The 27,912-nt window shown below is 36.9% G+C and overlaps 2 protein-coding genes across 2 annotated transcripts; both read left to right on the forward strand.

The window, feature by feature from the left end:
• Positions 1 to 1,869: 1,869 nt before the first annotated feature.
• Positions 1,870 to 3,368, forward strand: LOC143557066 (pleiotropic drug resistance protein 1-like). The gene is made up of 2 exons (XM_077046232.1): positions 1,870 to 2,229; positions 3,200 to 3,368. Exons 1-2 carry the CDS (start codon positions 1,871 to 1,873, stop codon positions 3,366 to 3,368), a joined length of 528 nt encoding a protein of 175 aa, XP_076902347.1. The 5' UTR covers position 1,870.
• Positions 3,369 to 3,866: 498 nt separating this feature from the next.
• LOC143557063 (pleiotropic drug resistance protein 1-like) lies at positions 3,867 to 12,031 on the forward strand. Its single transcript, XM_077046228.1, is given in 22 exon segments — positions 3,867 to 3,957; positions 4,210 to 4,369; positions 4,680 to 4,756; positions 4,865 to 4,918; positions 5,380 to 5,548; positions 5,551 to 5,771; positions 6,441 to 6,722; positions 7,309 to 7,374; positions 7,376 to 7,626; positions 7,783 to 7,943; positions 8,032 to 8,135; positions 8,450 to 8,600; positions 8,740 to 8,918; positions 9,437 to 9,769; positions 9,870 to 10,160; positions 10,250 to 10,333; positions 10,514 to 10,688; positions 10,691 to 10,874; positions 10,986 to 11,157; positions 11,305 to 11,435; positions 11,437 to 11,554; positions 11,750 to 12,031. Coding segments are annotated over 22 exon segments (3,708 nt in total). The 5' UTR covers positions 3,867 to 3,873; the 3' UTR covers positions 12,011 to 12,031.
• The last annotated feature ends 15,881 nt before the right edge of the window (positions 12,032 to 27,912 follow it).

The following is a 27,912-nucleotide window of genomic DNA, read 5'->3' on the forward strand; positions in this document are numbered from 1 at the left end:
ATGAATCTAAATCAAGTACTATTCTCGACCCTAATGTCTCTAAGGGACAATCACAGGTGTGCCATAATAAAGGACATGTGATGGGATTGTTCAAAAAGATTAAGGAGGGGGTAACTAAGAAAGCGATTTCTTACAATCAAGAAACCAAAGAAATCTTAGAGCAAGAGTTTGTGACGAACTTAATGATGTCAAAGAAACCATAATTGATGTGCGTTTGCCCTCTGTCAATCGAAATTGACAAAGGGATTTTGTTAAACATGTAAACTCTATCATAAAGCATACTTTAATAACCTGGATTGAGCATGAATTTAAGGAGGACATCGAGTTAGGGTTTACGCTAGAACATGATGATCAAACTTTATTAAAAACTGTTTTCGAAACACAATTGAGTTAGGGATTTAATTTGTGATGATAATAGGATGGTGTCTGACTCGTTAATTGAACTTTTATGGTGCATTTATAGTGTAAAGTGGCAAATCAATCCGCGTTTTAGAGTTAGCGAAAATTGATTCCAAATCGAACGAATTAGCTGTCAATTATGTGTTGTTACCATATAGATCAATAGCGTGCCAACGAAGAAAACGACATATAGCCAAATCCTGGATTATACGCCTTGATTTGTGGATCAATTCGTGAAGGGGGGGGGGTCTGTCGGTGACGGGTTTGGGAGGGAAGGAAGATAAGTTTTTTTTAATAAAAATTGCAAATTGGTCCTTGGTTTATTGTTGTTTGATCACAAGTTGTAAAAATCAAGTGTAGGGGGGTAAATGCGCATAAATGATACTTTAAATGAAATTAAACACAACGAAAATAATATAAGTCATAAGAATTCGTTTTGTTATTAATAAGTGCGAATCAAGAAATATAAGTTAAAAAAAATGAACCGGGCTTCAGGTTTTAAAATTAACGAATGTTACACGTTGTATTATGTTCTTTACAACGGTTAAGAGCCTGTTGTTGTTATGTAATATATGACGGCTACAACCCGTTCTAATATCTTCTAGGATATACATCGGTGTTGAAACCATTTTAATTATATTTTGCACCGCTTCGTTTATAACGGTTTTGAGAATGTTGTGTTTACGCTATATAACCGTTTTAAAATGGTCATTTACTGTAGTAGTAAAGAAAAATAACCCCCCCCCCCTCCCAATCACCTAAACAAGACACGCCTTGTCTTTTCAACATTTTAGATTTTTATATCAATAAAATATATTCAAGCATGACATATTCACCCGCACCCGTTGCTCTCCTCTGTGCCGGTGTATGATGGGGTATTTGCGCCGTTAGTAGGGGCGCAACGCCTATTGGCATAGTCGTAAGACCTTATAAGAAGCTACTTATACTGTTAATGTTCTAGATGCTTCTAGAATATTACAATATGTAATTAATGATAAAGATTGTGTTTAATGTCGATGAGCTGTTTTATTAAATTTAAACTACCAAGTAAGCTAGATAACATTAAATTGCTTAATATTTTTTCAAGATTAAACAAACACACACCGTTTAAAACATATTTTTGTTTTAAACTTTCTTTCTATACATAAAGAAAACTAAATTTAAATAAATTAAATTGATATAATAAATAACCAAATACAACTAAAAATGAAATCTCTATCCAAGCTAACTAAACGGGACATGTCTAATGTCTTGTCTTTCCGTCAATTTAGAATTTTGTATTAATAAATAATAAAATACTTTTAAGCGTCACATGACATATTCACTCAAGTTGATCATTCTCACTTTTCTTCTTCCTCAGCCGCCTAATTACATTTCAAACTACACAACCTCTCTTCCCTATATATATCAGTTCTCACAAACCAAAACCCTTTGCATCAAATACCCACAAATATATAAATAGGGTTTTCAAATGGATGGGAGTGATATATATAAAGCTAGCAGCAGTATAAGGCTAGGGAGTATAAGAGCAACTGGTAGTTTAAGATCTGGAAGTACTTCTGTATGGAGGAGTTCTGGGAATGATGTTTTCTCAAGGTCTTCACGTGAAGACGACGACGAAGAGGCTCTTAAATGGGCTTCACTCGAGAAGTTGCCTACGTTTGATCGCTTAAAGAAGGGTCTGCTGTTTGGATCCTCCGGACCGTCCAATGAGATCGATGTTGGTGACCTTGGATTTGACCAGAGAAAGCATTTGCTTGATAGGCTTGTCAAGGTGGCCGATGAAGATAATGAAAAGTTTTTGTTGAAGTTAAGGCACAGAATTGACAGGTTTGTTAATTAATGTTTCTTTCATAACATGATTTTAAGACTTTTAAACATGTTTGGGAAACTAAAAGAACGTGCTAACTCAGGTAGTGTAATTATATATGCAAGTAGTGTAATTATGTAAGTAGTTACACTATGATGTAATTATACTATGTTGTATATATAATTACACTACTTGATTCACACAGTTAGCACATTAATTTAATTTATATTATATTCAAACCCTAAACATGTAATGTAGCGTAGGTTATTTGAAATTCAATTTAGGGGTGTAAATAAACCAAACTTTCAGTGGGGAGTTTGCTCATTTATTCAACGAACCAATATGAATAAGATATTATGTTCGGTTAGTTACATGAACAAATATGAACAAACTTTTTGTTCGTTCATTAATGTTTGGCAAACTGCTTGTTCATGTATATATGTTGTTTATGTAGAAGCAGCATTTAATTATAATAATTTTAATAATGTAGGAAAATGAATATTAGGCATATTTTAAATTAATGTTTTTTTTATAGGTTATTCTTTCAAGTGGTTTATCTTTTTCATGTATGTTTAACTGTTATCATTTGTTTATGTTTGTTTATCTTTTAAATAAAAGAACACGAACAAATAAATTTGCTGATAAGAAAGCGGTTCGTTGAAGTGTTTGTGTTTGTTCAGTCAAACTAATTTGAACCAACACGAACAAGTCGTAGGTGTTCATTCGGTTCGTTACATCCCTAATTCTGTTATTTTCTCAATCAAAACCATAAGATGTTTAATTATAATAAAGGTTATCTTGTGAGCTAGGTGACCTAACATATCTAACTTGTTTGTTAAACATGTAATCATATTTAATATAACCGTCACACAGTGTAGGTTAGGTGTCTGTCTTTTAGGGTGTAATTAACTATTTATCAACTGTTATAAGTGCTTGACTTTATTTTATTTTGTTCTTAATATATAATTAAATATATATTACACAATGCAGGGTTGGGATTGATTTACCAACAATTGAAGTCAGATTTGAACATTTGACTGTGGAGGCAGATGTTAACACAGGAAGCAGAGCTTTGCCTAGTTTCATTAATTTCCACATTGATATTTTTGAGGTAAAACACATTTTTTGTGGTTTATATATGTTAGATCTGAACATTTGACTGTAGAGGCTGAAACATGTTTTTGACCAGCATAAATTGTTGGACATGGTCTGTAGCTACTATTTTGGCCTGCATTATTTGGGCTGTAAATTGGACTCATCATTTGGCATTATTTGGACTAGAAACAAATATATTTTGTGTCTCATAATCATGCAAGTATTTGTCTAAATAATTAATAATTCATTAAAAAAAATATGCAGTTTAAATATTTATCTAAGAGGCTAACAATTCATAAAGAAACTATATTATTCAAAATAAGCCCATGCATGTTTAAAGTGCATGTTTCAAATCATAATTTTGTTCATATTTGTTGTTGATCTATTGGGGTTCTTGAGCTTATTGAATCTACTTCCAAATTCAAAAAGGCATATAACCATCCTTGATGATGTTATTGGTGTTGTTAAACCAAGCAGGTGAAGAAGAACATAACTCACATTTTTGTTATTGTTTTATTTAATAATATATTTATTATTTATTCATAATATCTTGTAAATGTGTGTGTAGAATGACATTATTATTGGGTCCTCCAAGTTCTGGGAAGACCACACTATTGTTAGCCTTAGCTGGGAAGCTAGCAAAGGAGCTTAAGGTAAATTACTAACCTTAATTACTTAACAAGTCAAGCGGGCCAGGCCGGTTCAACCCGGTAACGCTTTTCTTGTCCATTTAAAGTAAATTTTCAAAATACGGTTAACAAGGCCTTTTATCCAAAGAATGCTTTTAAGTTTTTTAATGAAATGGTTTTGTAGGTTACATGTACTAAAAATAAAAGTTCAGCTCATTTGACCCGTTGGCCGGTTATAAACTTTAGCTAAACTTTTTAAATATTTTGTAACTACAGAGCTCAGGAAGGGTGACATATAATGGCCATGAACTGCATGAATTTGTACCGGAAAGAACATCTGCTTATATAAGTCAAAACGATGTGCATATTGGAGAAATGACAGTCAGAGAAACCCTAGCTTTCTCGGCCCGATGCCAAGGGGTTGGATCACGTTATGGTTAGTATGGGTCGGGCAGGATGGGTAACGGGTTGAAATAGTTAATTATTTTTTATTAGGAGTCATAACAGACTTTGTTTGGTCATATTGGCCCGTTAAACCTTTGTTTTTCCTTTTCTTATTTCTTAGAACACTTTTCAAATAACTATTGCATCAACTATGATTATAGAAACAATAGTTTTCCTTTCTCCACTAATATTTTTTGCTTGACTCGTTTGAGATAAAACACAACCGAAACTGACCCATTTTCTAAGTAAATGGGTCAAAACTGAAAATGGGGTGAATGACAGTTTTTTCATACAAAATGCAGAAATGTTGGCAGAGTTAGCAAGAAGGGAGAAAAATGCAAACATTAAGCCCGATCCTGATATCGATATCTACATGAAGGTAAAATAAAGCTTCAGGGATTACAAAAACATTTTTCTTTTTAATCTTAAAAAAAAAATTTCAATTTAATAACGATTGAAATTTTATTCTTTTTTATTTATTATTTAGGCTGCAGCATCAGCTGGACAGGAAGCTAGTGTGGTCACAGATTATACTCTCAAGGTGGGATAACACAACAGTTCTATAAATATTTACATAAAGGGTCGAAAAGTTAGCAGGCCGGGCAGGTTGGGTAATAAATTAAAACATGGTTCTAGTCAAAGTGGTCAACTTACTGTTGTGGGTTTAAACAGGCCGGACAGATTGGGTAATGAATCATAACATGTAACCGGTTCAAATAATTGACATAGTAGTATTGGTTTTAATGGGTCGGGCTGACCCAAAAACACTTTTTTTAATCCAAACTCATATTATGTTGATAAATAATCAGTGTCAAATCCAATCATATTATTCCAGTAACTATATAAAGTTATAAATATAATTATTATTATGATTTATGCATTAAAAAGAAACACTAACTTCATTTTTAATTTACTCAGTCGGCTCGTTAGAGAAAAAACATGACCAGGATTGACCCATTCTTAAGTAAACGGCTTAACTAACATAAACCATTTGTGTTACAGTTATTAGGATTGGACATTTGTGCTGATACCATGGTTGGGGATCAAATGATAAGGGGTATTTCTGGTGGTCAAAAGAAACGTGTGACAACGGGTGAAATGATTGTTGGACCCTCAAAGGTTCTTCTTATGGACGAGATATCAACGGGCCTGGATAGTTCTACAACTTTCCAAATGTGAAATCACTTAAACAGTTTCTTCATATTCTTGAAGGAACAGCTGTCATTTCTCTTCTCCAGCCTGCACCCGAGACGTATGATTTATTTGATGATATCATTCTTTTAACTGATGGGATGATAGTGTATCAGGGCCCACGTGAAAACGTGCTTGAGTTTTTTGAATCGATGGGATTTAAATGCCCTGAGAGGAAAGGAGTTGCTGATTTCTTGCAAGAAGTAAGCAAACGTTGTTTTTGTCATACATTTATGTAGAGGTGAAAGTATGGGCTGGTAGGTAACGGGTTAAAATGTATAAAGGTTGAAACCGGTCGGTTTTACTACAGGTTGAAAATAATTTCGTTGACTCATGTTTTTTTGTCCGTTTCCTAGAAGTGGCAAAATGGGTTGGGTAACATGTCAAAACGGGCCAGGTTGAAAAAGATTAATTTTTTTTGTTTGGTTCTACCGGTTGAAAAGTCAATTTTCCACTCTGGTTCTAAACTGCTGGGCTGAAAAAATTCTCAGTGTCTTGTATGGTTAACGGACCGGGTTGAAAAAAAAACCATTTTTGTTTGGCTTTAAACGGGTTGGGTTGAAAAAATATATTTTTTTAGTATGGTCCTAGACGAGCCAAGATGAGTTGGGCTGATCCACGAACACACTTTTTTTCGTTTGAAAAACGTTTTGTGAATAAATAATGCGCTAATCCTTATTAAAACATATTTATTACACTAATAATCTAAATCTCAAATCAAGAAGATTTTGGTTGTTGAATGCATTAAAAACAGTCTTTGGATTTGACCCGTTTGAGATACAACACAACCCAAATCAACCCTTTCGTAAGTAAACGAGTCATTTTCTCTATTTTATTCTTTTTTCGTAATTATGCTTGAACTTTGGTTATAGGTTACATCAAAGAAAGATCAACAACAATATTGGATGAGAAGAGATTTGCCTTACAGATTTGTGACAGCTAAGGAGTTTGCAGATGCATACCAATCATTTCATGTTGGAAGGAAACTAGGAGATGATTTATCGACCCCTTACAACAAAACCAAAAGCCACCCGGCTGCACTAACAACCGAAAAATACGGCTTAAATAAAAAAGAACTCTTGAAGGCTTGTACCGATAGAGAAATATTACTCATGAAGCGAAATTCATTCGTTTATTTCTTCAAATTATTTCAAGTGAGTGTTTTTTTGCCTTTGTTATCATCTTTTATGAAGACTTTGCCTAGGGGTGTAGACGGCCCAAGCCTCTCATGAGCTTCTTGAGATTGACCCGTTAAAAGCTCAAATGGAGCCAAACTTAAACGATCCCGAATCTCAGTGGCTCATCCAATAAACCAGCTCAATCTCTAGCTTCACATATCGAGCTTGGCTAGGCTCACAAGCCTATTATTTATATCATATAGTAATCTGAAATTTGTATAATAAATATATAGTTATGTAATAGATATTATTATTATATATAAAGTTTAAAACTAACTAAATAATATATATGTATAAAAAATAAAATAATTAAATATCTATTGCTTAATACTTAATAAATGCTCCTAGCCTAGCCGAGTTTGAACTTGCAATATAATTAAAGAGTTGAGCTCGAGCTTGATGACGTTTAAGATTTTGATACGTAGTCCTTACATTTTACCATGTCAAATGATGCCATTTCAGTAATGATCATACAAACTTTTATTTTACCCGATTACGTTTCATGCATTCTGACTAGGACAAAGATTATTAATCAGTTTTATGCTATTTTTCTCGGTTTCAGCTAACTGTGATGTCATTTATCACAGTGACTGTGTTCTTCCGAACTGAGATGCATCGACGTGTTTATAGAAGATGGTGGGATCTATGTAGGTGCTCTTTTCTTCGGTGTTTGTATGATCATGTTTAACGGGATGTCTGAAATCTCAATGACGATCGCAAAGCTTCCCGTGTTTTATAAACAAAGGGATTTCTTGTTTTTCCCCTCGTGGACATACGCCTTACCATCATGGATCATCAAGATTCCCGTTTCGGTTCTTGAAGCCGCTGTTTGGACAATTTTGACTTATTATGTTGTAGGATTTGAGCCTAATGTGGCAAGGTAATAAGTTTATTCATTTGGTCCTCTAAAGATTAACCACTACCCATCAACCGAATAGTTAACGAGTCGAAACTGCCACCTCTACAACCTCTATAAATTTTATTTTTTTTCTGATATTCATAAGGTTTATTTATTAAACCTCTTATAATTCTGCAGATTTTTCAAGCACTATCTTCTGCTCTTTCTTGTAAATCAAATGGCTTCTGCATTATTTCGGTTCATTGGAGCAATGGGTCGGAACATGATCGTTGCAAACACTTTTGGCTCTTTCGCACTTCTATTAGTGTTCGCTTTGGGTGGCTTTATTCTTGTTCGAGGTACTAGTTCGTTAAAACTTGTTTAAAAAAGGCAAACAATCGTTAGCCGGCTTTTATCAACTAACAAGCATGTTTCTTTTTGTTAAAGATGATGTAAAGAAGTGGTGGTTATGGGGCTACTGGTCATCTCCACTAATGTATGCCATGAATGGAATTGCTGTGAATGAGTTTCTTGGTCATCAATGGGATATTGTATGTATACCTCCCTTATATCTATCTATCTATCTATTTATCAATCATGTTGGGTTAGCAGGTTGATGGGTTGAGTTGTTCAACCCGAACACGGCCCATGATTTTATTCATGTAAAGTGTTAGTTAGGTTAATGGGTCAACTGGTTTAACTAAACGGGTTAAACATGTCAACCCAGACCCAACTCGTTTTTAAACAGGCACAAAAAAAACTGGTTATTTTTGTGCCGTGTTGGCAATGCTACCCTTGCATATGTATACACACTCGTATGTATGTGTGATGAAACTTATAGTTATAACTGATTTTGGTGTAACAGCCATATAATGGTACCACACTCGGACGAAGAGTCATCACATCTGGAGGGTTCTATGCTGAAAACTATTGGTATTGGATTGCAGCTGCAGCTTTAGTTGGATTCGTTTTTGTCTTCAACGCGTGTTTTACTTTGTCTCTCGCTTTGCTCAACCGTGAGTATCTCAATCTTTGGTTTTTTGATCATCACTGTAACTGGTCCCTTGATTATTACATTTCAGTAATATTTAACATATATAAGCATAATTCAGATTGGTGTTTTGGTCATTTTCTAACATAATGTGAACTCTACAGCTTATGGGAAAACACAGTCTAATGTATCAGCACAAGATGATAGTGACACTGGAGCCGTAGAGTTGACACCCACAACGACACGCGATGGCAGTCAATCCAATAAGAAAGGGATGATTCTTCCATTTGAACCGCACTCGATTACCTTTAATGATGTGAAATACTCGGTTGACATGCCACAGGTAACTTGGTTATAAATTATAATATTGAGTAGAGGTGACAAAAACGGGTGGGTCGGGTTGGGTAACGGGCCATTCTAGCATAATGGGCCTAGTGTTGTTCAAAAGCACGTGACTTGCTAGAAATCAGCCTGCTACAAACAAGCCGAGCGGAGCCAGGGGGCTCTTTAGGCTCTATTAGCTGGCTACTTTGGAATAAAGCCCGAATTTTAATATTTATAGATTATAACCCACAGATTAATATATAAATAAGAAATTTTATAGTATATTAAGTATCATTATGTGCATGTTAAAAAGTGTCTTTTTTTTTCTTTTTGTATACATCAATATGTGTAAAAATATAAACTTATACCTATTTTAAAGAATTAACGAGCTGACTCAAGCTTTTTACAAACCGAGCCCAAGCTCAACATTTCAGCTCGTTAAGAAAAACGAGTCAGGCTGGCATGGCTTGGTTTGTTTACTGTCCTAAATGGGTTAAACGGGTTGGTTAGATTCATATTGACCCGCTCTTATTGTAGGAAATGAAAGAGCAAGGAGTGAATGAAGATAGATTATTATTACTCAAGGGTGTAAGTGGTGCTTTTCGGCCCGGTATTCTTACCGCTCTCATGGGTGTGAGCGGGGCTGGAAAAACGACTTTGATGGATGTGTTAGCGGGCCAAAAAACAGGTGGTTATATCGAAGGAGATGTCAGGATTTCCGGGTATCCAAAAAAACAAGAAACTTTCGCTCGGGTTTCTGGATACTGTGAGCAAAACGATATCCACTCTCCTCATGTTACCGTTTACGAGTCATTGCTTTACTCGGCTTGGCTTCGGTTGGCTACTGATGTCGATGAAAAAACCCGAAAGGTTCTTGTATAATAATATAAAACACACGTTTTTTGGTAAAATATCGTTTTTCGAGTTATAACTTATAACTTATAACTAACACGGTTTTATATTTTTATAGAGTTTTGTTGATGAGGTTATGGACCTTGTGGAACTTAACCCGTTAAGGGAGGCGTTAGTCGGGTTGCCAGGTGTAAACGGGCTCTCAACCGAACAAAGAAAGAGGTTAACCATAGCCGTGGAGCTTGTGGCCAACCCGTCTATAATATTTGTGGACGAGCCCACCTCGGGGCTAGATGCTCGAGCCGCGGCTATTGTGATGAGGACCGTTAGGAACACGGTGGACACGGGGCGAACAGTTGTGTGCACCATTCATCAGCCTAGTATTGATATCTTTGAAGCCTTTGATGAGGTACAAAGTTAATGTTATTATGGATTTATAGTTGATTGGTATTTGTATTTGTATGTTGCTTAAATGTTATATTAATTGTTTGTTTGTAGTTGTTTTTGATGAAACGTGGAGGACAAGAGTTGTATGTGGGACCCGTGGGTCGGCATTCTTGCGAGTTGATCAAGTATTTTGAGGTAAGTTATACATCGATTGTTACTAGATTTAGTTAATTAATTCTTTTAATAAAACTGGTTCGGTTTCGATCAGACAAGTTAGTGTTTTCAAACCTACAAGACCAATAACTGGTTTTGACCGTTTGACCAATAACCAGTTACTCTTAGTAATCAAAATTTGAATAACCGGTTATGAACCAGGTTATTGACGGTGTAAGCAAGATAAAAGACGGGTACAACCCGGCAACATGGATGTTGGAAGTCAGCACCACTTCTCAAGAACTCGCTTTAGGTGTCGACTTCACCGAAATCTACAGAAACTCGGAACTTTACCGACAAAACAAAGCCCTCATTGCCGAACTCAGTGTGCCTCGACCGGCACAAAAGACCTCTACTTCCCAACCCAATATTCCCAATCGTTTCTCATTCAATGCATCGCTTGTTTATGGAAACAACGGTTGTCGTACTGGCGAAACCCTCCCTACACAGCCGTCCGGTTTGTATTCACCACCTTCATTGCGGTTATGTTCGGTACCATGTTTTGGGATCTCGGGAGTAAAAGGTAAATCCTTCTTATTATTATTTTTATTTAACGGCAACTTTCATTAAAAAGGCAAAGTAGTAAAAGGTAAATCTAGTTGAAACTTAAAAAGTATTATTGAAATTGTTTCAGGTCAACGCAGCGAGGTTTGACCAACGCCATGGGGTTAATGTACGCTGCCGTGCTGTTTCTTGGGATTCAAAACGCATCGTCGGTACAGCCAGTCGTGGACGTTGAACGAACCGTGTTTTATAGAGAACGAGCTGCTGGAATGTATTCCGCATTGCCATATGCCTTTGCTCAGGTACTAAACTCTTAATATTTAGAAACTTATATTCACAATTTAATAAATTTATCAATTTGACTATATAAATAATTAAAGTTATTTACATATTTTTTTCTTATAATAAACATAAATACCTTATTTTTCTCTTCTTTTTCTTTTCTGTAGATTTTAGTCGAAGTACCATACATTTTTTCACAAACAGCAGTGTACAGTATCATAGTGTACGCTATGATCGGATTCGATTGGACAGTGGCCAAATTCTTCTGGTACATGTTCTTCCAGTTTTGTTGTCTACTCTACATATTACGGTATGATGACCGTCGCCATTACACCAAACGCCAACATTGCTGCCATCATTGCCGCCTCATTTTATGGAATCTTCAATCTCTTTTCGGGATTCATTGTTCCACGACCTGTAAGTCCCTCAAAAGCATTTTATTATTCATGTTCAATAATCATATTTGAAAGTTCACAAAAGGTTTAATATGTTTGAATAAGTGTTTCCTTACATGTATGTACCTAGAAAAAAAATATACATGTTACCCATTATTCGTTTTCGCCTTTTATTTACTTGCAATTTCTTATACACTTTTCGTGGCCCGTTTTACAGAGGATTCCGGTCCGGTGGAGGTGGTACTACTGGGGAAACCCGTTGGCATGGACCATCTATGGCATGGTTGCATCACAATTCGGGGAATTTGATAATAAGCTCACAAACAGTGAAGAGACCGTGAAAGGTTACTTGGACCGTTATTACGGTTACAAACATGATTTCCTTGGCGCGGTTGCAGGGGTGCATGTCGGGCTGGTTTTGTTTTTCGGGTTCATCTTCGCATACTGCATCCGGGCCTTCAATTTCCAGAAGAGATAAACAAGTATACATGATATTGATGCAAACGAATTTTTTGAATTGAATTTGAAAATATATTTATTAAATTTGATATCTTTTGAATTACATCTAAGAAATATTATGTTGAATTTTTAAATTGTGAATGTGGGTCTTTTTAATAAAAAAAATTGTTGTGATATCTGGGTTGGGAGTTTCTTTTGTGAATGGTTTTCTTAACTGAAAATTTTATTCTAATTAAAAAATATATATGATGAATCCTTTAGTTATCAAGTTATACGAAAGAATTTGTCATGTAAAACAATATAAAAGAATATATGTCTTTAATCTATTCTGTTTGTTACTAAACTTATAAATAATGAATACTTTTTAACATGTATGAATAATGAAAGTATTTTGTAGTAGATGATACTAATGTTCAGGGCCATCTTTAAGAATTATTGAAAATTCACAAGTCCCGGGTGAGTAAAAAAAAATGTCCACAAAATCACAACCGAACCCGCTCAAGCTCAACTACAAACCGAGCCAACTTTGTTTGATGTGGCTCGAATTCTTTCACTAGAGGGAAATGCCAAATATGAACTTGAAATAAGACTTATAACTATTATGTGTAGAAAGTACTCCGTATTAGATTTATTACAGACATTTTTTAAAGAAAGACAAGAAAGGAAGAGAACAAGTAAAAACAAAAGGTTGAGTTGAGATGATTTTTTCCTCTCCACCAACAAAATTTGTTGTATAATGAAATGATGTGTAAACTAAATATATTATTATTAATAAAATATATAGTGTGTTAAAAAAAACTCGGGCATGTTGAGAGCCTCACATTAGGTGGTCATCGACGTAATGTGCCCCCCCCCCCTCCCCTCACTCTCTCTGTTGGGCATGCCCCGGTGTGAGTGAGCAAGCTAGAGTGGGGTCCTTTAAACATCCGGTTTGGCGTTTGAAATTTCAAGGGTCCTATTAGAGAAACCACCCCAAATTAAAAACACCCACCCAATCCGCCACGGATTGGGCGATCCGCCATGGATCAAACGTTTTTGTCTTATTATGTCAAACGGTTTTGTCTTATTATGTGTGTACCCTATCCGCCACAGATCTCGTACACGTCAACCTCGGACTATCAAATCAGTCAAACCTCGTACACGATCCGCCACGGATTGGGCGATCCGCCCCGGATTAAGTCAATAATTGAATTTAAAGGCTCTCGTCTCCCTTTCTCTATATATTATGCATGTTTCCACTCACTTTGTTAAAATTAAAAACAAGTATCTAACCTAATATTTGTTAAAATATACAAAGATAATGTCGTTGTATGATATTTTGTTTGGCGCGGGAACGACGAGCAGTCGTGCTACGCATATAATGATCAGCCGGAGTAGTCGGGCTTGCCAGATTTGAATGAACTTCCAGACTCGAACCATGAGCCGGGCTATGCAAATATCGAGCAGTACGATTTACCGAATCCTGACCAGGTTATTTAGTATATTTATATAGTACAATAGCGCGCTTATATTTTATACGTTGCCATTATATTTTATCAGGGGTATATCATATATGGTAGTCACCCTTCCTGGCGGGAGGATTATAGGACATCGCCGAATACATACGATGCCAGACCCGAATAGCCTTATGGTCAGTCTTTGCAGCAGTTACATGTAGACGGTCCTTATTACGAAACACAGAATTCGTACCACTATTTACCTTTAGAAGAGCAACCATACATGTCACAATCAGTCACGAGCAACATCGTTGATGGCATTCAAGAGGCTCACGGCGAAGGAGGCGATGATGATGATGATGATAATGATGATGATGATGATGGTGGTGATCGTTACATACGCCAGACGACATTTTCCTATGTAACTGATAATGTATGACCCAATATGTTTTTATTAAGTTATTATTATTCTTTTTCAACACGTTACTAAATATTACTTTATTTACATTTCTTGCTATCAGTATTTTAATTCTCTTGATGAGTTGGTGGATTGGGTTAAAAAGGCAGGACGGGAGCATGGTTGTGTTATCTCTGTCCAACGTTCAAGGAACAAAAGTGTTGAACTTGTATGCAATCGAGGAGGGGAACCAAAACTCAAGGCCAGGGTGAGGCATACCGGGAGTATTAAAAGGGGTTGTCCATTTAAACTTGTCGGGAGGTACAACGCGGCAGGTGATTGTTGGAAGCTAGAGGTTGTCAACGAGACGCACAACCGCGGTCCCGTTATGTTTGAGGAGGGGCACCGGGCTCTAAGGAAACTGACCGACGAGGAAGTTGATGTGGTTGCGACGTTACATAGGCAGGGTCTGAGGCCTACTCAAATTAAGACAGCCATAAAGGAACGCTTTCCCGGTAACAAATGTATTACTAGGGACATATACAACGTCATGAAGTGTAACGATTCCGACGAAACCCGGTATACCCTAACCGGTAGACAATAGTTACGTCATATTTAATGTCGGATACATGAGTTACCATAGTAATTATACGAGAATACATGGTTCACTGTATTGATTGTACGTGAATATATAATTCATCGTATTGAATATGCGATTAATCGATCGATAGTTATTGAAACCCGAACGAATCGAGGGTTCAATTATAGACGAGATATATGATATTTAGTGATGTTTACGAAGTATTAAAGCTTCGGGATAAGTGAATTAAAGCACAGAAAAAGAATTTCGATTTAATGGTACGTCGGTACATTAAACGAAACCTTTAATACCAAACCAAGCAAGAGATGATCGATCAAGCCGAAAAAGATGCGCGATAATTAATGCTATGATGTTTTAAGTTAATAAATGACATGGTTTAAGTTTTTAAAGTTTTTAAATCGGTTTTATATAAATTTCATTTTTAAGCCGAAAAACGACCGTTTTAGCCTCGTTTTAAGCCGAATTAAACATTTAACCGAAAAACGAACTGAACCAAATTATCCAAAACATTATCCGGATTACGGGAATCCAAATATGTGGCTAAGAATGGAGAGGTGGGCCCCACCCCACCCCCCACTTGAACCGATCGGACTCCACCATGTCCCCCTAGGCTTCATTTCTTTTTTTTACACATCAATTCAACAAGTTCTTCAATCCTCTCAACTCCATGGACCAAAACCGAGAATTTTTAGCAAGAAAACAAGGTAAAGAATCGAGTTAATCACGTTTCCATCTTCGTTTCTTGAGTTTAATTGCAAGAAAATGAGGTTTCAAAGATGAAAACCGATTCTTGCATGATCAAGTGATGTATACGGGTTATACAAGGGATCTTGGTCCAAGAAAGGGGTTAAACGAACCAAGAACGAATTTTTACGGTTTAAATCTTTGTTTTTGAATCATAACCGAAACTATAGTGTAAGAGGCTTGATCGTGAGTGTAACTTGCTTGGTATTGTGGTATGTTGGTTGTAGGCTCTGTGTTTAGTGGTATATAAGGCGGAAAGACGAGTGTGTAGCTTGTAGTGGCGGAAAACGAAAGGTATATTCCGTATTGTTCGGTTTTGGAGTTTTTGGACAGATTGTGGTGTGTTTAGAGTTGGGTCATGAAATTTTACAGGGATGTTCTATATACGAAAATAAGAGTTCTGTGAATGTTTGGTAATTTTTGGATTAAGGATGAATATTTGGTGAATTTAATGCTCGGTTTTGGCTAAAAATGGTGAAAAATAGTTAAATATCATGAAAAATTCTGGAAAATTTCAGATAAGCTTTTTATATCATGTATAAGTCACACAAAAAATTTTAGGTCAGTTGGAGAAGTCTAAGTAGGCTTTTCGGTTAAACGAGTTCTAGGGTTTTCTAGCTCGGTTTTAGTGAAAATGGCATGTAAAAGAAGATTTTGGTTCTGGAAAAATTACAGGGGACTATGTGGATGGCAGGGGACATCCAGGAAAAATTTGGGATTTTTATAAGATCGTTTGGTATTTACGACATATTTAGTGTTTAAATGGTGTTTAAAAATAGATAAATAAATTTTAAATATAAAAATTAATTCTGGAAATATTTCTATAAATTTCCCCACTGTCAAAATGTTATTTTTACAAAATTTCAAGATCCGAGGTTAAACGGATAATTATTTGTGCTAATTATCAAACTTTTAAAGTTAAAACGCGTAAACCGGTGAAGTTCGCTTAAGCGAGCTGACTGGTGTATAAAAACCCTAAAAATGAACTATTTTCATATAATTGAGTTAAACAAGTAAAAATGAATCATCCGAAAATAATTCGGATGATTTGGGTATTTTTAACCGATTTAACAGTTTCCGGTGCACTAAAGACGGAAACGGGTCCCGCGGCCAATCGGGGCGTCTAAACCGAGCTCTAATTTCACATCTTTAATTAAATTATCAGTCAACCACTACTTACGGGTCGTGTGTGACCAAACTCATTTTTGAAACGTAAAAACGGATAACCGTGCTAGGCACGCAAAACGAGAAAAACGACTAATGGTAGTTGTGACCATGGAACCCTAAACGACATCACAATCTGAGTCCGGAGAAGTGTTTCTGGGTTAACCTTGCCCCCAGAACGGGTACAGTGCTGGGTTAACAGTGTCCCCAGATGTACCGGTTAACTTGGTTAAAGTTATATTAATAATGAGTGTATAGTAACGATCGTAGGGATCATATTACAGATTGGACGTGTTAACTGATAATGATTGTTGTTACCTGCTTGCATGTGCTAAGGTGAGTTTCACGAGCCCCTTTTTCTGAATTGTTTTTAAATAGTTTCTCGGGGCGGAAGCATGCTATTACTGAAATGTTTAAATACATACTGAACGCATGGATTTGCGTGGATTTACATATATTTTATTGTACGGGAATCGTACGGAAATGTACTAAGATGGTAATTGTCTGAGTTGCTAACATTCTAAGGCCCCGGAACACGAGTGATTAACTGAAAGCCGGTAGAGTGTGGATAGTACTATTGGTCTGACAAACCCAACTGGTCCGGCATGGATTTGCTGATGTTTCCCAGCCAGTTGCACATGTCTATATTGGGTGTTATATTTATTTTGCTATGTAATGTTAGGCATAGCGGTTTGGGGCAGGTTCGTGGGCGGAGTATGCCACGGGGTTGTGTATGATAGTCAGAGGTTTCACTTGTGGGCTCAGCATAATTACATCGATAATAATATTATTTTATGATAATGATTTATCATGGTTTACTCGAATTGTGAAACTCACCAACTATTCGTAGTTGACCCGTTTTCTCACATGTTTTTCAGGTACAATTAAGATGAAGTGATTGCTTACGTGCTAAGTGCTTGATGTGTGTAAGATTTGCGTGCAGGGTGTTAGGAAACATTATAACAAATAGAATTGTGTATCGTATTGTATGATGTGTGTATCACCTAGACGGTAATGAAATACAAGATAATGTAATTTGAAGTATATTAATGTATTCAGTTTTCTTTATAAACAATGTGGTTGATATCAGAGGTGTCTGTTGCATCCCGTTTACGTTTCCGCTGCGGTTGCGGGGTGTTACAGAACTTGGTATCAGAGCCATTGGTTATAAAAGAATTAGGATGTCTTTAAAAGATACCTAAAATATAACCAGTAGCTCAAGTATTATAGGATCTGAATATCAACTAATAATTTATAGTGACGAGGTCTGGATGAACTTGGATGGACAAGTGAGTTGTTATGGTCCGGAACATAATAACAGACTTGTCCGCACGAGGGAATTCAGGGGAAGTCACGGGGTACATTAATAGGTAAAAATGGCAACATATGTGTAAAGTATATAATATTATTTATGTGTGCTAATGTGTGTATATATATACGTGCATATCTTGTGGGTACATGTATTGAGAAATGGGACCCGGATAAGGAACCGGGGGATGAAATAATAAAAGTACCGAGGATGCTGAAATTTCTAGAGCATCGGTTGATAATGAGTCTGACTTATCGGGCCATAGTTATGATAGTACCAAGTTAGATCTCCCGTTTGACATTAACCAGGAATATCTAGTAACCGTCACTCCCAACCAAAATTGATAAATCCCTTACCCTACCAACACCGGTACCGCATATCTTAATAACCCCCTATGTTCACCCGAACCGTCGACCCTCACGTACGGACGGACCTGTACCTGAACCCATTCTTGTTCCATTAAAATAAAAATAAAATAATAATAATAAAATGGATAATAAATGAGCAGATAAAAATAATATATAGAAATATATATATGTATTGCTCACTCTCCAACATATGAGACATACCACCTCCAGATCGAGAATTACTGATTTTAGCAAACCTAGAACGCCTGAGGATATTGGCTGAGCAAGTGATAGGTTTCCCATAATAGTAATTAATAATATTTGAAGGCAACCCATGTAGCGCGATTACCTTGAACCTTGCAACTCCCTATGTTAACCTTACATCCGTTAGATGCCTATACCCATGTATACTCGAATAGAATGATTACCCATACACAAAGAGGTGTTGGAATCATTATAGCATAGTTGGTTGTTCGTTCGTAGGTGGTATACCGTGTATGCCGGATATACGAATAGACACGGATATTATAACTCCGTGGTACGTAATCGTTTGGTGCTCACGGTGAGCATGCATCGGTTATGCTGACATGCAGAAGGATATTGAAATCAAGCATATTAAACATTAATATTTGTTGAGAAAGATCTATATGTCAGTTGGTGACAAGGGTTATGAAATATATTTAAACGTTAACCGACGTCAGGTTAAGTCCATATGTTATTATATTTGTGGGACATATATACTAGATACCGGTATGTGTAATATATATGATAATATTTGGTGTGTATGTGTACCTGCTGTTATGATTGAGCTGGTAACGAGTTATATGGTGAAATTAGTATTGATTACTGCGTACGGGATGGGTACGGCAGAATGACATAAAAAGAGTAACTCCAATGATGGAGATTGATATGATTCAGTTGATTGCTCAAAGATAGCAGATGATGATACCGAATGTCGTATCACAGATCACTGCTAGTGTTGATGCAAATGTGATCGCAGAATTATAGATCGAGCAATCACATGATTATGAATATTTTAATTCTTAGTGTTATTACTAAGAGTGATATTGTCCCACCGGATACTATTGTGACTACAAGTATTAGTTATAAACTAAACATGAATAGTAGTCGTAATGAATTAGATCCGGTATGAAGGATATGTTTGTTGTTTGTGGTAAGGAAATTATTAATAGTGTATTGATGGTAAAGGGAGGAATAGATTAACGAGTGGATAGAAAAGATCGAAATGGTTAAGGATATTGGTAAGAGTCTAGAACATTGTGTAGTGAAATATGCTACAGATATGTTGGTAGATTATGTTGTATCGTGATGGAACACGTTGGTACAAAATTACAGTTAGAAAATTATTGCTCAGATGATATGGTCAGGATTTAAAATTCTTGTGCTAGAGCACTTTTATTCGAGTAATTAAGTTCAGAGATTGGAAACTGAGCTATGGAAGATAGAAATGTTGTGTGCTGATCACTTAGAACACGCCAATCGTTTGAAGGAATTGTCATGTCTGGTAACATGGCTATTTACTCCTGAAACTAAGCGAAGTGAGCGCTATATTGGGGACTAACTCCATCGATAAGGAATATAGTCAATCCGGTAAAATATACAACCTTTGGATGGGTTGTGTCACAAGCCAGCATCGATATATTTAACTCTATGGGAAGCGGACTGGAAGGACGTTAGGTGAGACATCGGGTGTTAAAGAAGAGAAGTGATAAAGGTATAGTGCAAGATAGGCTTTTGAATAAGTAGGTATGTCCTACAACCCAGAATTATACTAAGACTAGTTCTGGTGTGAAAACATGAACCGCATGAAGGGTCCTTCCCTAAATGTGGAAAATATGGTTATCGGCAGGAAGAAGAATGTCGAGTGATAGTAGGCCACAGATGTGGTAAAGATGGACGTAATGCCCAATTGTAGAACCAATTGAAGCCATGTGAACCGGCAACCCCAACCCATCCGTGTTCAACCACTCCAAACCCAAAAGCTTCAATAACCATCCATCCAAAGAAATCAAATTATGCCAAACAGTTGTACTTGCTATGAATGTGGCAGTACAGAACGTTTCAAGAGAAATTGCCCAAAGTTGAACCAAAGTGTCATTGGAAGACGAACCTCATGACAAGCATCAACCTCTGATCAAGCAAGGAGCCGTGCTTTTGTGAGTAATTTGAATAAAGCACGTCATGATCCAAAGGTGGTATTAAATATGTTGTGGATTTAAATCAATAGGCACCAGTGATATTTTTACGGTCGTCGATAGTAGTTCATTCCTGTTAATCTCCTACCCTTTGGAAAGATACCGATTAGTGAAACTATAGAACCCTATACTGTAGAATCGCTAACGGTAAATCCCTAATGGTTAACTAAATTGTTCGGAATTGTCCTATTATTCTGAACGATTAACCTTTCCTTATTGACCTACGACCAGTAAAGTAAAGAAGTTTTGACGTAATAGTTAGCATGGATTGGCTAACTCAACATGAAGCTGAAATCAAATATGAAAAGAAGATGATTAGAAGATCTCCTTCGGACGATGAAGCGATTTGATACAGAGAAAAGTGTACGGTATTGTGTTACCACTTTAATCTCATCTTGAGATGTTATAATATTTACGACAAGAAGACGTGGTGTATTTAACAAACGCGATTGCCAAAGTATTTAAAAGAAAACATATAGAAGATATCCCGATGGTACGCGAATTTCCACAAGTTTTCCCAGAAGAACTTCCTGGAATACCGCCAACCCGACAGGTCGAATTCAGAATCGATTTAATACCTCAAGCTGGCCCTGTTGCTAAAGCATCTTACCGACTTGCACCAACTGAAATGCAAGAATTATTGGATAAGGTTTCATACGACCTAGTTAGTCACCATGGGGTGCACCCGTGTTGTTTGGGAAATGAAGGACGGAAGTGTTAGGATATGTATTGATTAGGGAGAATTGAATAAAGTGACGATCAGGAATAGGTATTCACTTCTTCGAAGTAAATGATCTATTTAACCAATTGCAAGGGGCGATTTATTTTTAGAAAATTGATCTTAGATATAGTTATCACCAAATGAAAAATCCAAGAGGAGGACGTTGCAACAACAGCGTTTCGGACTCGTTACGGCCATTATGAATTCTTAGTTATGCCTCTCGGGCTAACAAATGCGCCGGCAGTGTTCATGGACCTCATGAACCGAGTCTATAAACTTTATTTTGACAAATTTGTCATAGCATTCATTGATGATATTTTGATATATTTGCAACGTAAAGAAGAGCACGAACGACGGTTAAGAAAATTGTGGAAGTGTTAAAGCAAGAGGAGCTATACGCGAAGTTTTCGAAATGTGATTTTGAATAAAGAAGGCATAATCCCTTGGTCATGTTGTAAAGCAACAAAGATTTCACAAAGATCCAAATAAGATAGAAACCATTAAAATTGTGCCAAGCGCCGATTTTAAGTCTCCCCGATGGAGACGATGGTTTTGTCGCGTATTGTGACGCATCGCGTAAAGGGTTAGGATGCGTGTTGACACAGTATAATAAGGTTATAGCCTATGCTTCCCGACAGTTAAAAGTACACGAGAAAAATTACACTACTCACGACTTAGAACTGGGAGCGGTTATCTTCGCACTTAAAATGTGGAGGCATTATCTCTACGATACGAAGTGCACCATCTTCACCGATCATAAAAGTTTGCAACACATATTCGATCAGAAAGAACTGAATATGAGGCAACGAAGATGGGTCGAGTTGTTAAGCGATTATGACTGTGACATCCGTTATCACCCCGGCAAGGCTAACGTCGTAGCTGACGCTTTGAGTAGGAAAGGTCGGGTTAAGCCATTGCGAGTGCGAGCGCTAGGGATGATAGTCCAGTCGAACTTTTCGGACCTGATTCGAGTCGCTCAACGTGAGGCGTTGAAAGAGGAACAGCGAAAAGGAAGAACTTTACGGCAATGAGAAGAATTTTGAACAGCGCGTGGACGAAATTCTCTACTTCAAAAATCGGGTTTGGATCCAGACCCTCCATGACCTTCGTGAATTAATCATGGACAAAGCGCATAGATCGAAATATTCCATACATCCGGGATCGGAATAGACTATTGATGATACGAATATCTGAAAGGATTGTATTAATGGCCTAGTTTGGAGAAAGATATGGTTACGTATGTTGGTGAATATTTAAGTTATGCAAGAGATAAGGCTGCACGCCGAAAACCCTAGGGAACGCTACAACGACAGAAAAATTCGCCAATGATAGTGGGAATAAATTACAAAGGATTTCAGGACGCAAATTCCCAAGATATATCAAAGGCATGAGGTAAATTGGGTAATCGCGGATCGATTAACCAATCCTCGCATTTCATCCCAATCCATGACGATTACCACAATGAATTCTCGCCCAAATTCATGATGGTGAAATGGTATCTCGTCGTAGAGTACCATTTTCAATTATTTCAGATCGAAATAGTCATCCTACTTCCATTATTGGAAGGCGGGGAAGGAAGCATCGAGAGCTTGAAGCTTTCTATGGGTGAAGTAATTATCACCAATTTGTTAAATTGAAAATGGGCGTCAATTAAGCCATAAGATTTGAGTTGATTCGAGATACAACCAATCGGATTTATAATATTTACGATAAGTTGAAAGCAGCGCGAGATTGGCAAAGGATTTATGCCAACATTCAAAGGAAACCATTGTCACTGGAAAGATGTGACAAGGCATTTTTAAGGCATCACCTTAGAGAGGTGATATGAGGTTTGGCAAAACCGAAAATAGCTCCTTAATATATTGGACCTCATGAGACTATCTCCATGATTGGTCATTTAGTTTATCGATTAAAGTACTCCAGGGGCTAAGTACTATACATGATGTTTTGCCATGTATACAGATTGAAAAGTACCTAAGCGATGAGGCAACGAAAGTACTAGTAATGGAGGTACTCATAGAAGACATGCTTGTTATCATAAATAATTCCGTAGAGATAGTAGACGGGAAAGCTAAACAGTTTGGACATACCAAGCTTTATTGATTAAGATTAAGTGGAATTCACAGCGAGGACCAGATTATACCTGGTAACGCGAGGGTGAATTCTGAAGGAAAAACCCCCACCTTTCTCTCGGAAAGGGATAGTGAGCGTGTAAAATTTCGAGGACGAAATTTCTTAACGGGGGGAGAATGTAACGATTCCGACGAAACCCGGTATACCCTAACCGGTAGACAATAGTTACGTCATATTTAATGTCGGATACATGAGTTACCATAGTAATTATACGAGAATACATGGTTCACTGTATTGATTGTACGTGAATATATAATTCATCGTATTGAATATGCGATTAATCGATCGATAGTTATTGAAACCCGAACGAATCGAGGGTTCAATTATAGACGAGATATATGATATTTAGTGATGTTTACGAAGTATTAAAGCTTCGGGATAAGTGAATTAAAGCACAGAAAAAGAATTTCGATTTAATGGTACGTCGGTACATTAAACGAAACCTTTAATACCAAACCAAGCAAGAGATGATCGATCAAGCCGAAAAAGATGCGCGATAATTAATGCTATGATGTTTTAAGTTAATAAATGACATGGTTTAAGTTTTTAAAGTTTTTAAATCGGTTTTATATAAATTTCATTTTTAAGCCGAAAAACGACCGTTTTAGCCTCGTTTTAAGCCGAATTAAACATTTAACCGAAAAACGAACTGAACCAAATTATCCAAAACATTATCCGGATTACGGGAATCCAAATATGTGGCTAAGAATGGAGAGGTGGGCCCCACCCCACCCCCCACTTGAACCGATCGGACTCCACCATGTCCCCCTAGGCTTCATTTCTTTTTTTTACACATCAATTCAACAAGTTCTTCAATCCTCTCAACTCCATGGACCAAAACCGAGAATTTTTAGCAAGAAAACAAGGTAAAGAATCGAGTTAATCACGTTTCCATCTTCGTTTCTTGAGTTTAATTGCAAGAAAATGAGGTTTCAAAGATGAAAACCGATTCTTGCATGATCAAGTGATGTATACGGGTTATACAAGGGATCTTGGTCCAAGAAAGGGGTTAAACGAACCAAGAACGAATTTTTACGGTTTAAATCTTTGTTTTTGAATCATAACCGAAACTATAGTGTAAGAGGCTTGATCGTGAGTGTAACTTGCTTGGTATTGTGGTATGTTGGTTGTAGGCTCTGTGTTTAGTGGTATATAAGGCGGAAAGACGAGTGTGTAGCTTGTAGTGGCGGAAAACGAAAGGTATATTCCGTATTGTTCGGTTTTGGAGTTTTTGGACAGATTGTGGTGTGTTTAGAGTTGGGTCATGAAATTTTACAGGGATGTTCTATATACGAAAATAAGAGTTCTGTGAATGTTTGGTAATTTTTGGATTAAGGATGAATATTTGGTGAATTTAATGCTCGGTTTTGGCTAAAAATGGTGAAAAATAGTTAAATATCATGAAAAATTCTGGAAAATTTCAGATAAGCTTTTTATATCATGTATAAGTCACACAAAAAATTTTAGGTCAGTTGGAGAAGTCTAAGTAGGCTTTTCGGTTAAACGAGTTCTAGGGTTTTCTAGCTCGGTTTTAGTGAAAATGGCATGTAAAAGAAGATTTTGGTTCTGGAAAAATTACAGGGGACTATGTGGATGGCAGGGGACATCCAGGAAAAATTTGGGATTTTTATAAGATCGTTTGGTATTTACGACATATTTAGTGTTTAAATGGTGTTTAAAAATAGATAAATAAATTTTAAATATAAAAATTAATTCTGGAAATATTTCTATAAATTTCCCCACTGTCAAAATGTTATTTTTACAAAATTTCAAGATCCGAGGTTAAACGGATAATTATTTGTGCTAATTATCAAACTTTTAAAGTTAAAACGCGTAAACCGGTGAAGTTCGCTTAAGCGAGCTGACTGGTGTATAAAAACCCTAAAAATGAACTATTTTCATATAATTGAGTTAAACAAGTAAAAATGAATCATCCGAAAATAATTCGGATGATTTGGGTATTTTTAACCGATTTAACAGTTTCCGGTGCACTAAAGACGGAAACGGGTCCCGCGGCCAATCGGGGCGTCTAAACCGAGCTCTAATTTCACATCTTTAATTAAATTATCAGTCAACCACTACTTACGGGTCGTGTGTGACCAAACTCATTTTTGAAACGTAAAAACGGATAACCGTGCTAGGCACGCAAAACGAGAAAAACGACTAATGGTAGTTGTGACCATGGAACCCTAAACGACATCACAATCTGAGTCCGGAGAAGTGTTTCTGGGTTAACCTTGCCCCCAGAACGGGTACAGTGCTGGGTTAACAGTGTCCCCAGATGTACCGGTTAACTTGGTTAAAGTTATATTAATAATGAGTGTATAGTAACGATCGTAGGGATCATATTACAGATTGGACGTGTTAACTGATAATGATTGTTGTTACCTGCTTGCATGTGCTAAGGTGAGTTTCACGAGCCCCTTTTTCTGAATTGTTTTTAAATAGTTTCTCGGGGCGGAAGCATGCTATTACTGAAATGTTTAAATACATACTGAACGCATGGATTTGCGTGGATTTACATATATTTTATTGTACGGGAATCGTACGGAAATGTACTAAGATGGTAATTGTCTGAGTTGCTAACATTCTAAGGCCCCGGAACACGAGTGATTAACTGAAAGCCGGTAGAGTGTGGATAGTACTATTGGTCTGACAAACCCAACTGGTCCGGCATGGATTTGCTGATGTTTCCCAGCCAGTTGCACATGTCTATATTGGGTGTTATATTTATTTTGCTATGTAATGTTAGGCATAGCGGTTTGGGGCAGGTTCGTGGGCGGAGTATGCCACGGGGTTGTGTGTGATAGTCAGAGGTTTCACTTGTGGGCTCAGCATAATTACATCGATAATAATATTATTTTATGATAATGATTTATCATGGTTTACTCGAATTGTGAAACTCACCAACTATTCGTAGTTGACCCGTTTTCTCACATGCTTTTCAGGTACAATTAAGATGAAGTGATTGCTTACGTGCTAAGTGCTTGATGTGTGTAAGATTTGCGTGCAGGGTGTTAGGAAACATTATAACAAATAGAATTGTGTATCGTATTGTATGATGTGTGTATCACCTAGACGGTAATGAAATACAAGATAATGTAATTTGAAGTATATTAATGTATTCAGTTTTCTTTATAAACAATGTGGTTGATATCAGAGGTGTCTGTTGCATCCCGTTTACGTTTCCGCTGCGGTTGCGGGGTGTTACAGAACTTGGTATCAGAGCCATTGGTTAAAAAAGAATTAGGATGTCTTTAAAAGATACCTAAAATATAACCAGTAGCTCAAGTATTATAGGATCTGAATATCAACTAATAATTTATAGTGACGAGGTCTGGATGAACTTGGATGGACAAGTGAGTTGTTATGGTCCGGAACATAATAACAGACTTGTCCGCACGAGGGAATTCAGGGGAAGTCACGGGGTACATTAATAGGTAAAAATGGCAACATATGTGTAAAGTATATAATATTATTTATGTGTGCTAATGTGTGTATATATATACGTGCATATCTTGTGGGTACATGTATTGAGAAATGGGACCCGGATAAGGAACCGGGGGATGAAATAATAAAAGTACCGAGGATGCTGAAATTTCTAGAGCATCGGTTGATAATGAGTCTGACTTATCGGGCCATAGTTATGATAGTACCAAGTTAGATCTCCCGTTTGACATTAACCAGAAATATCTAGTAACCGTCACTCCCAACCAAAATTGATAAATCCCTTACCCTACCAACACCGGTACCGTATATCTTAATAACCCCCTAGGTTCACCCGAACCGTCGACCCTCACGTACGGACGGACCTGTACCTGAACCCATTCTTGTTCCATTAAAATAAAAATAAAATAATAATAATAAAATGGATAATAAATGAGCAGATAAAAATAATATATAGAAATATATATATGTATTGCTCACTCTCCAACATATGAGACATACCACCTCCAGATCGAGAATTACTGATTTTAGCAAACCTAGAACGCTTGAGGACATTGGCTGAGCAAGTGATAGAGTTTCCCATAATAGTAATTAATGAAAAAACATAAGAGTCTTTTTCAGGCAGGTTTCTTTGAATCCTTCTCTTACTGGTGGAAAGTACTGTACGAGTCGCCAACAAAAAGTGTGTACGACTACAACTGCGGTCAAATGGAAGCAACGTTAGCTGGACACGGCAGACGCGGTAAGTCTTTGTCCCGTATATACACATGATTTTTAGATTCTAGTTGTACATTTCCTAAATTGTTTGTTTTATTTGTTTCTAGAGGCTTGGTATTATATTCGCGACAACTGGTTGGATCCATACAAAGAAAAGTTTGTGTCCTGCTGGATTGACGACCGCCTAAACTTCGGCGAGCATACAATAAACAGAGTAGAGGGCCAGCACGCAAACTTGAAGTGATACCTTCCGGGGCCAAACAATTCGCTAGACACTATTGCGGCGTATGCCCTTCAAGTCGTGAATTCCCAAATGGAAGAAATCAGTGCAATCCTTGAAGACTCCCGTGTTAGGATCAAGAAGTACCATCAGTTGACTTTGTTAATAAGCTACATAATACGGTGTCGATTTTTGCTCTCATTAAACTTGAAAATGACTTTGCTTGGCACATTGCAAGATACGGGGGGTTCGTGCGACCACCGGTTACAGACATCCTTGGGCTTGCCGTGTGCTTGTAAGCTTAACTGGTACACTATTAACAATATACGTATTCCATTAAAAGACATAGACCCCTTTTGGAGGAAGTTCGATTTCAGTCTGGCGTTTGTTTGATACGAAGAACCAGACTATGAAGCGGAGCTAGAAGATGTGAAAAAACAAGTTTTATGACTAAACAACCGAATGCAAA

This window comes from Bidens hawaiensis, unplaced genomic scaffold, assembly GCF_021521415.1.
Source record: "Bidens hawaiensis isolate Kalapana, Puna unplaced genomic scaffold, B.hawaiensis_p1.1 tig00018785_1, whole genome shotgun sequence".
Classification (NCBI taxonomy): Eukaryota; Viridiplantae; Streptophyta; class Magnoliopsida; order Asterales; family Asteraceae; genus Bidens; species Bidens hawaiensis.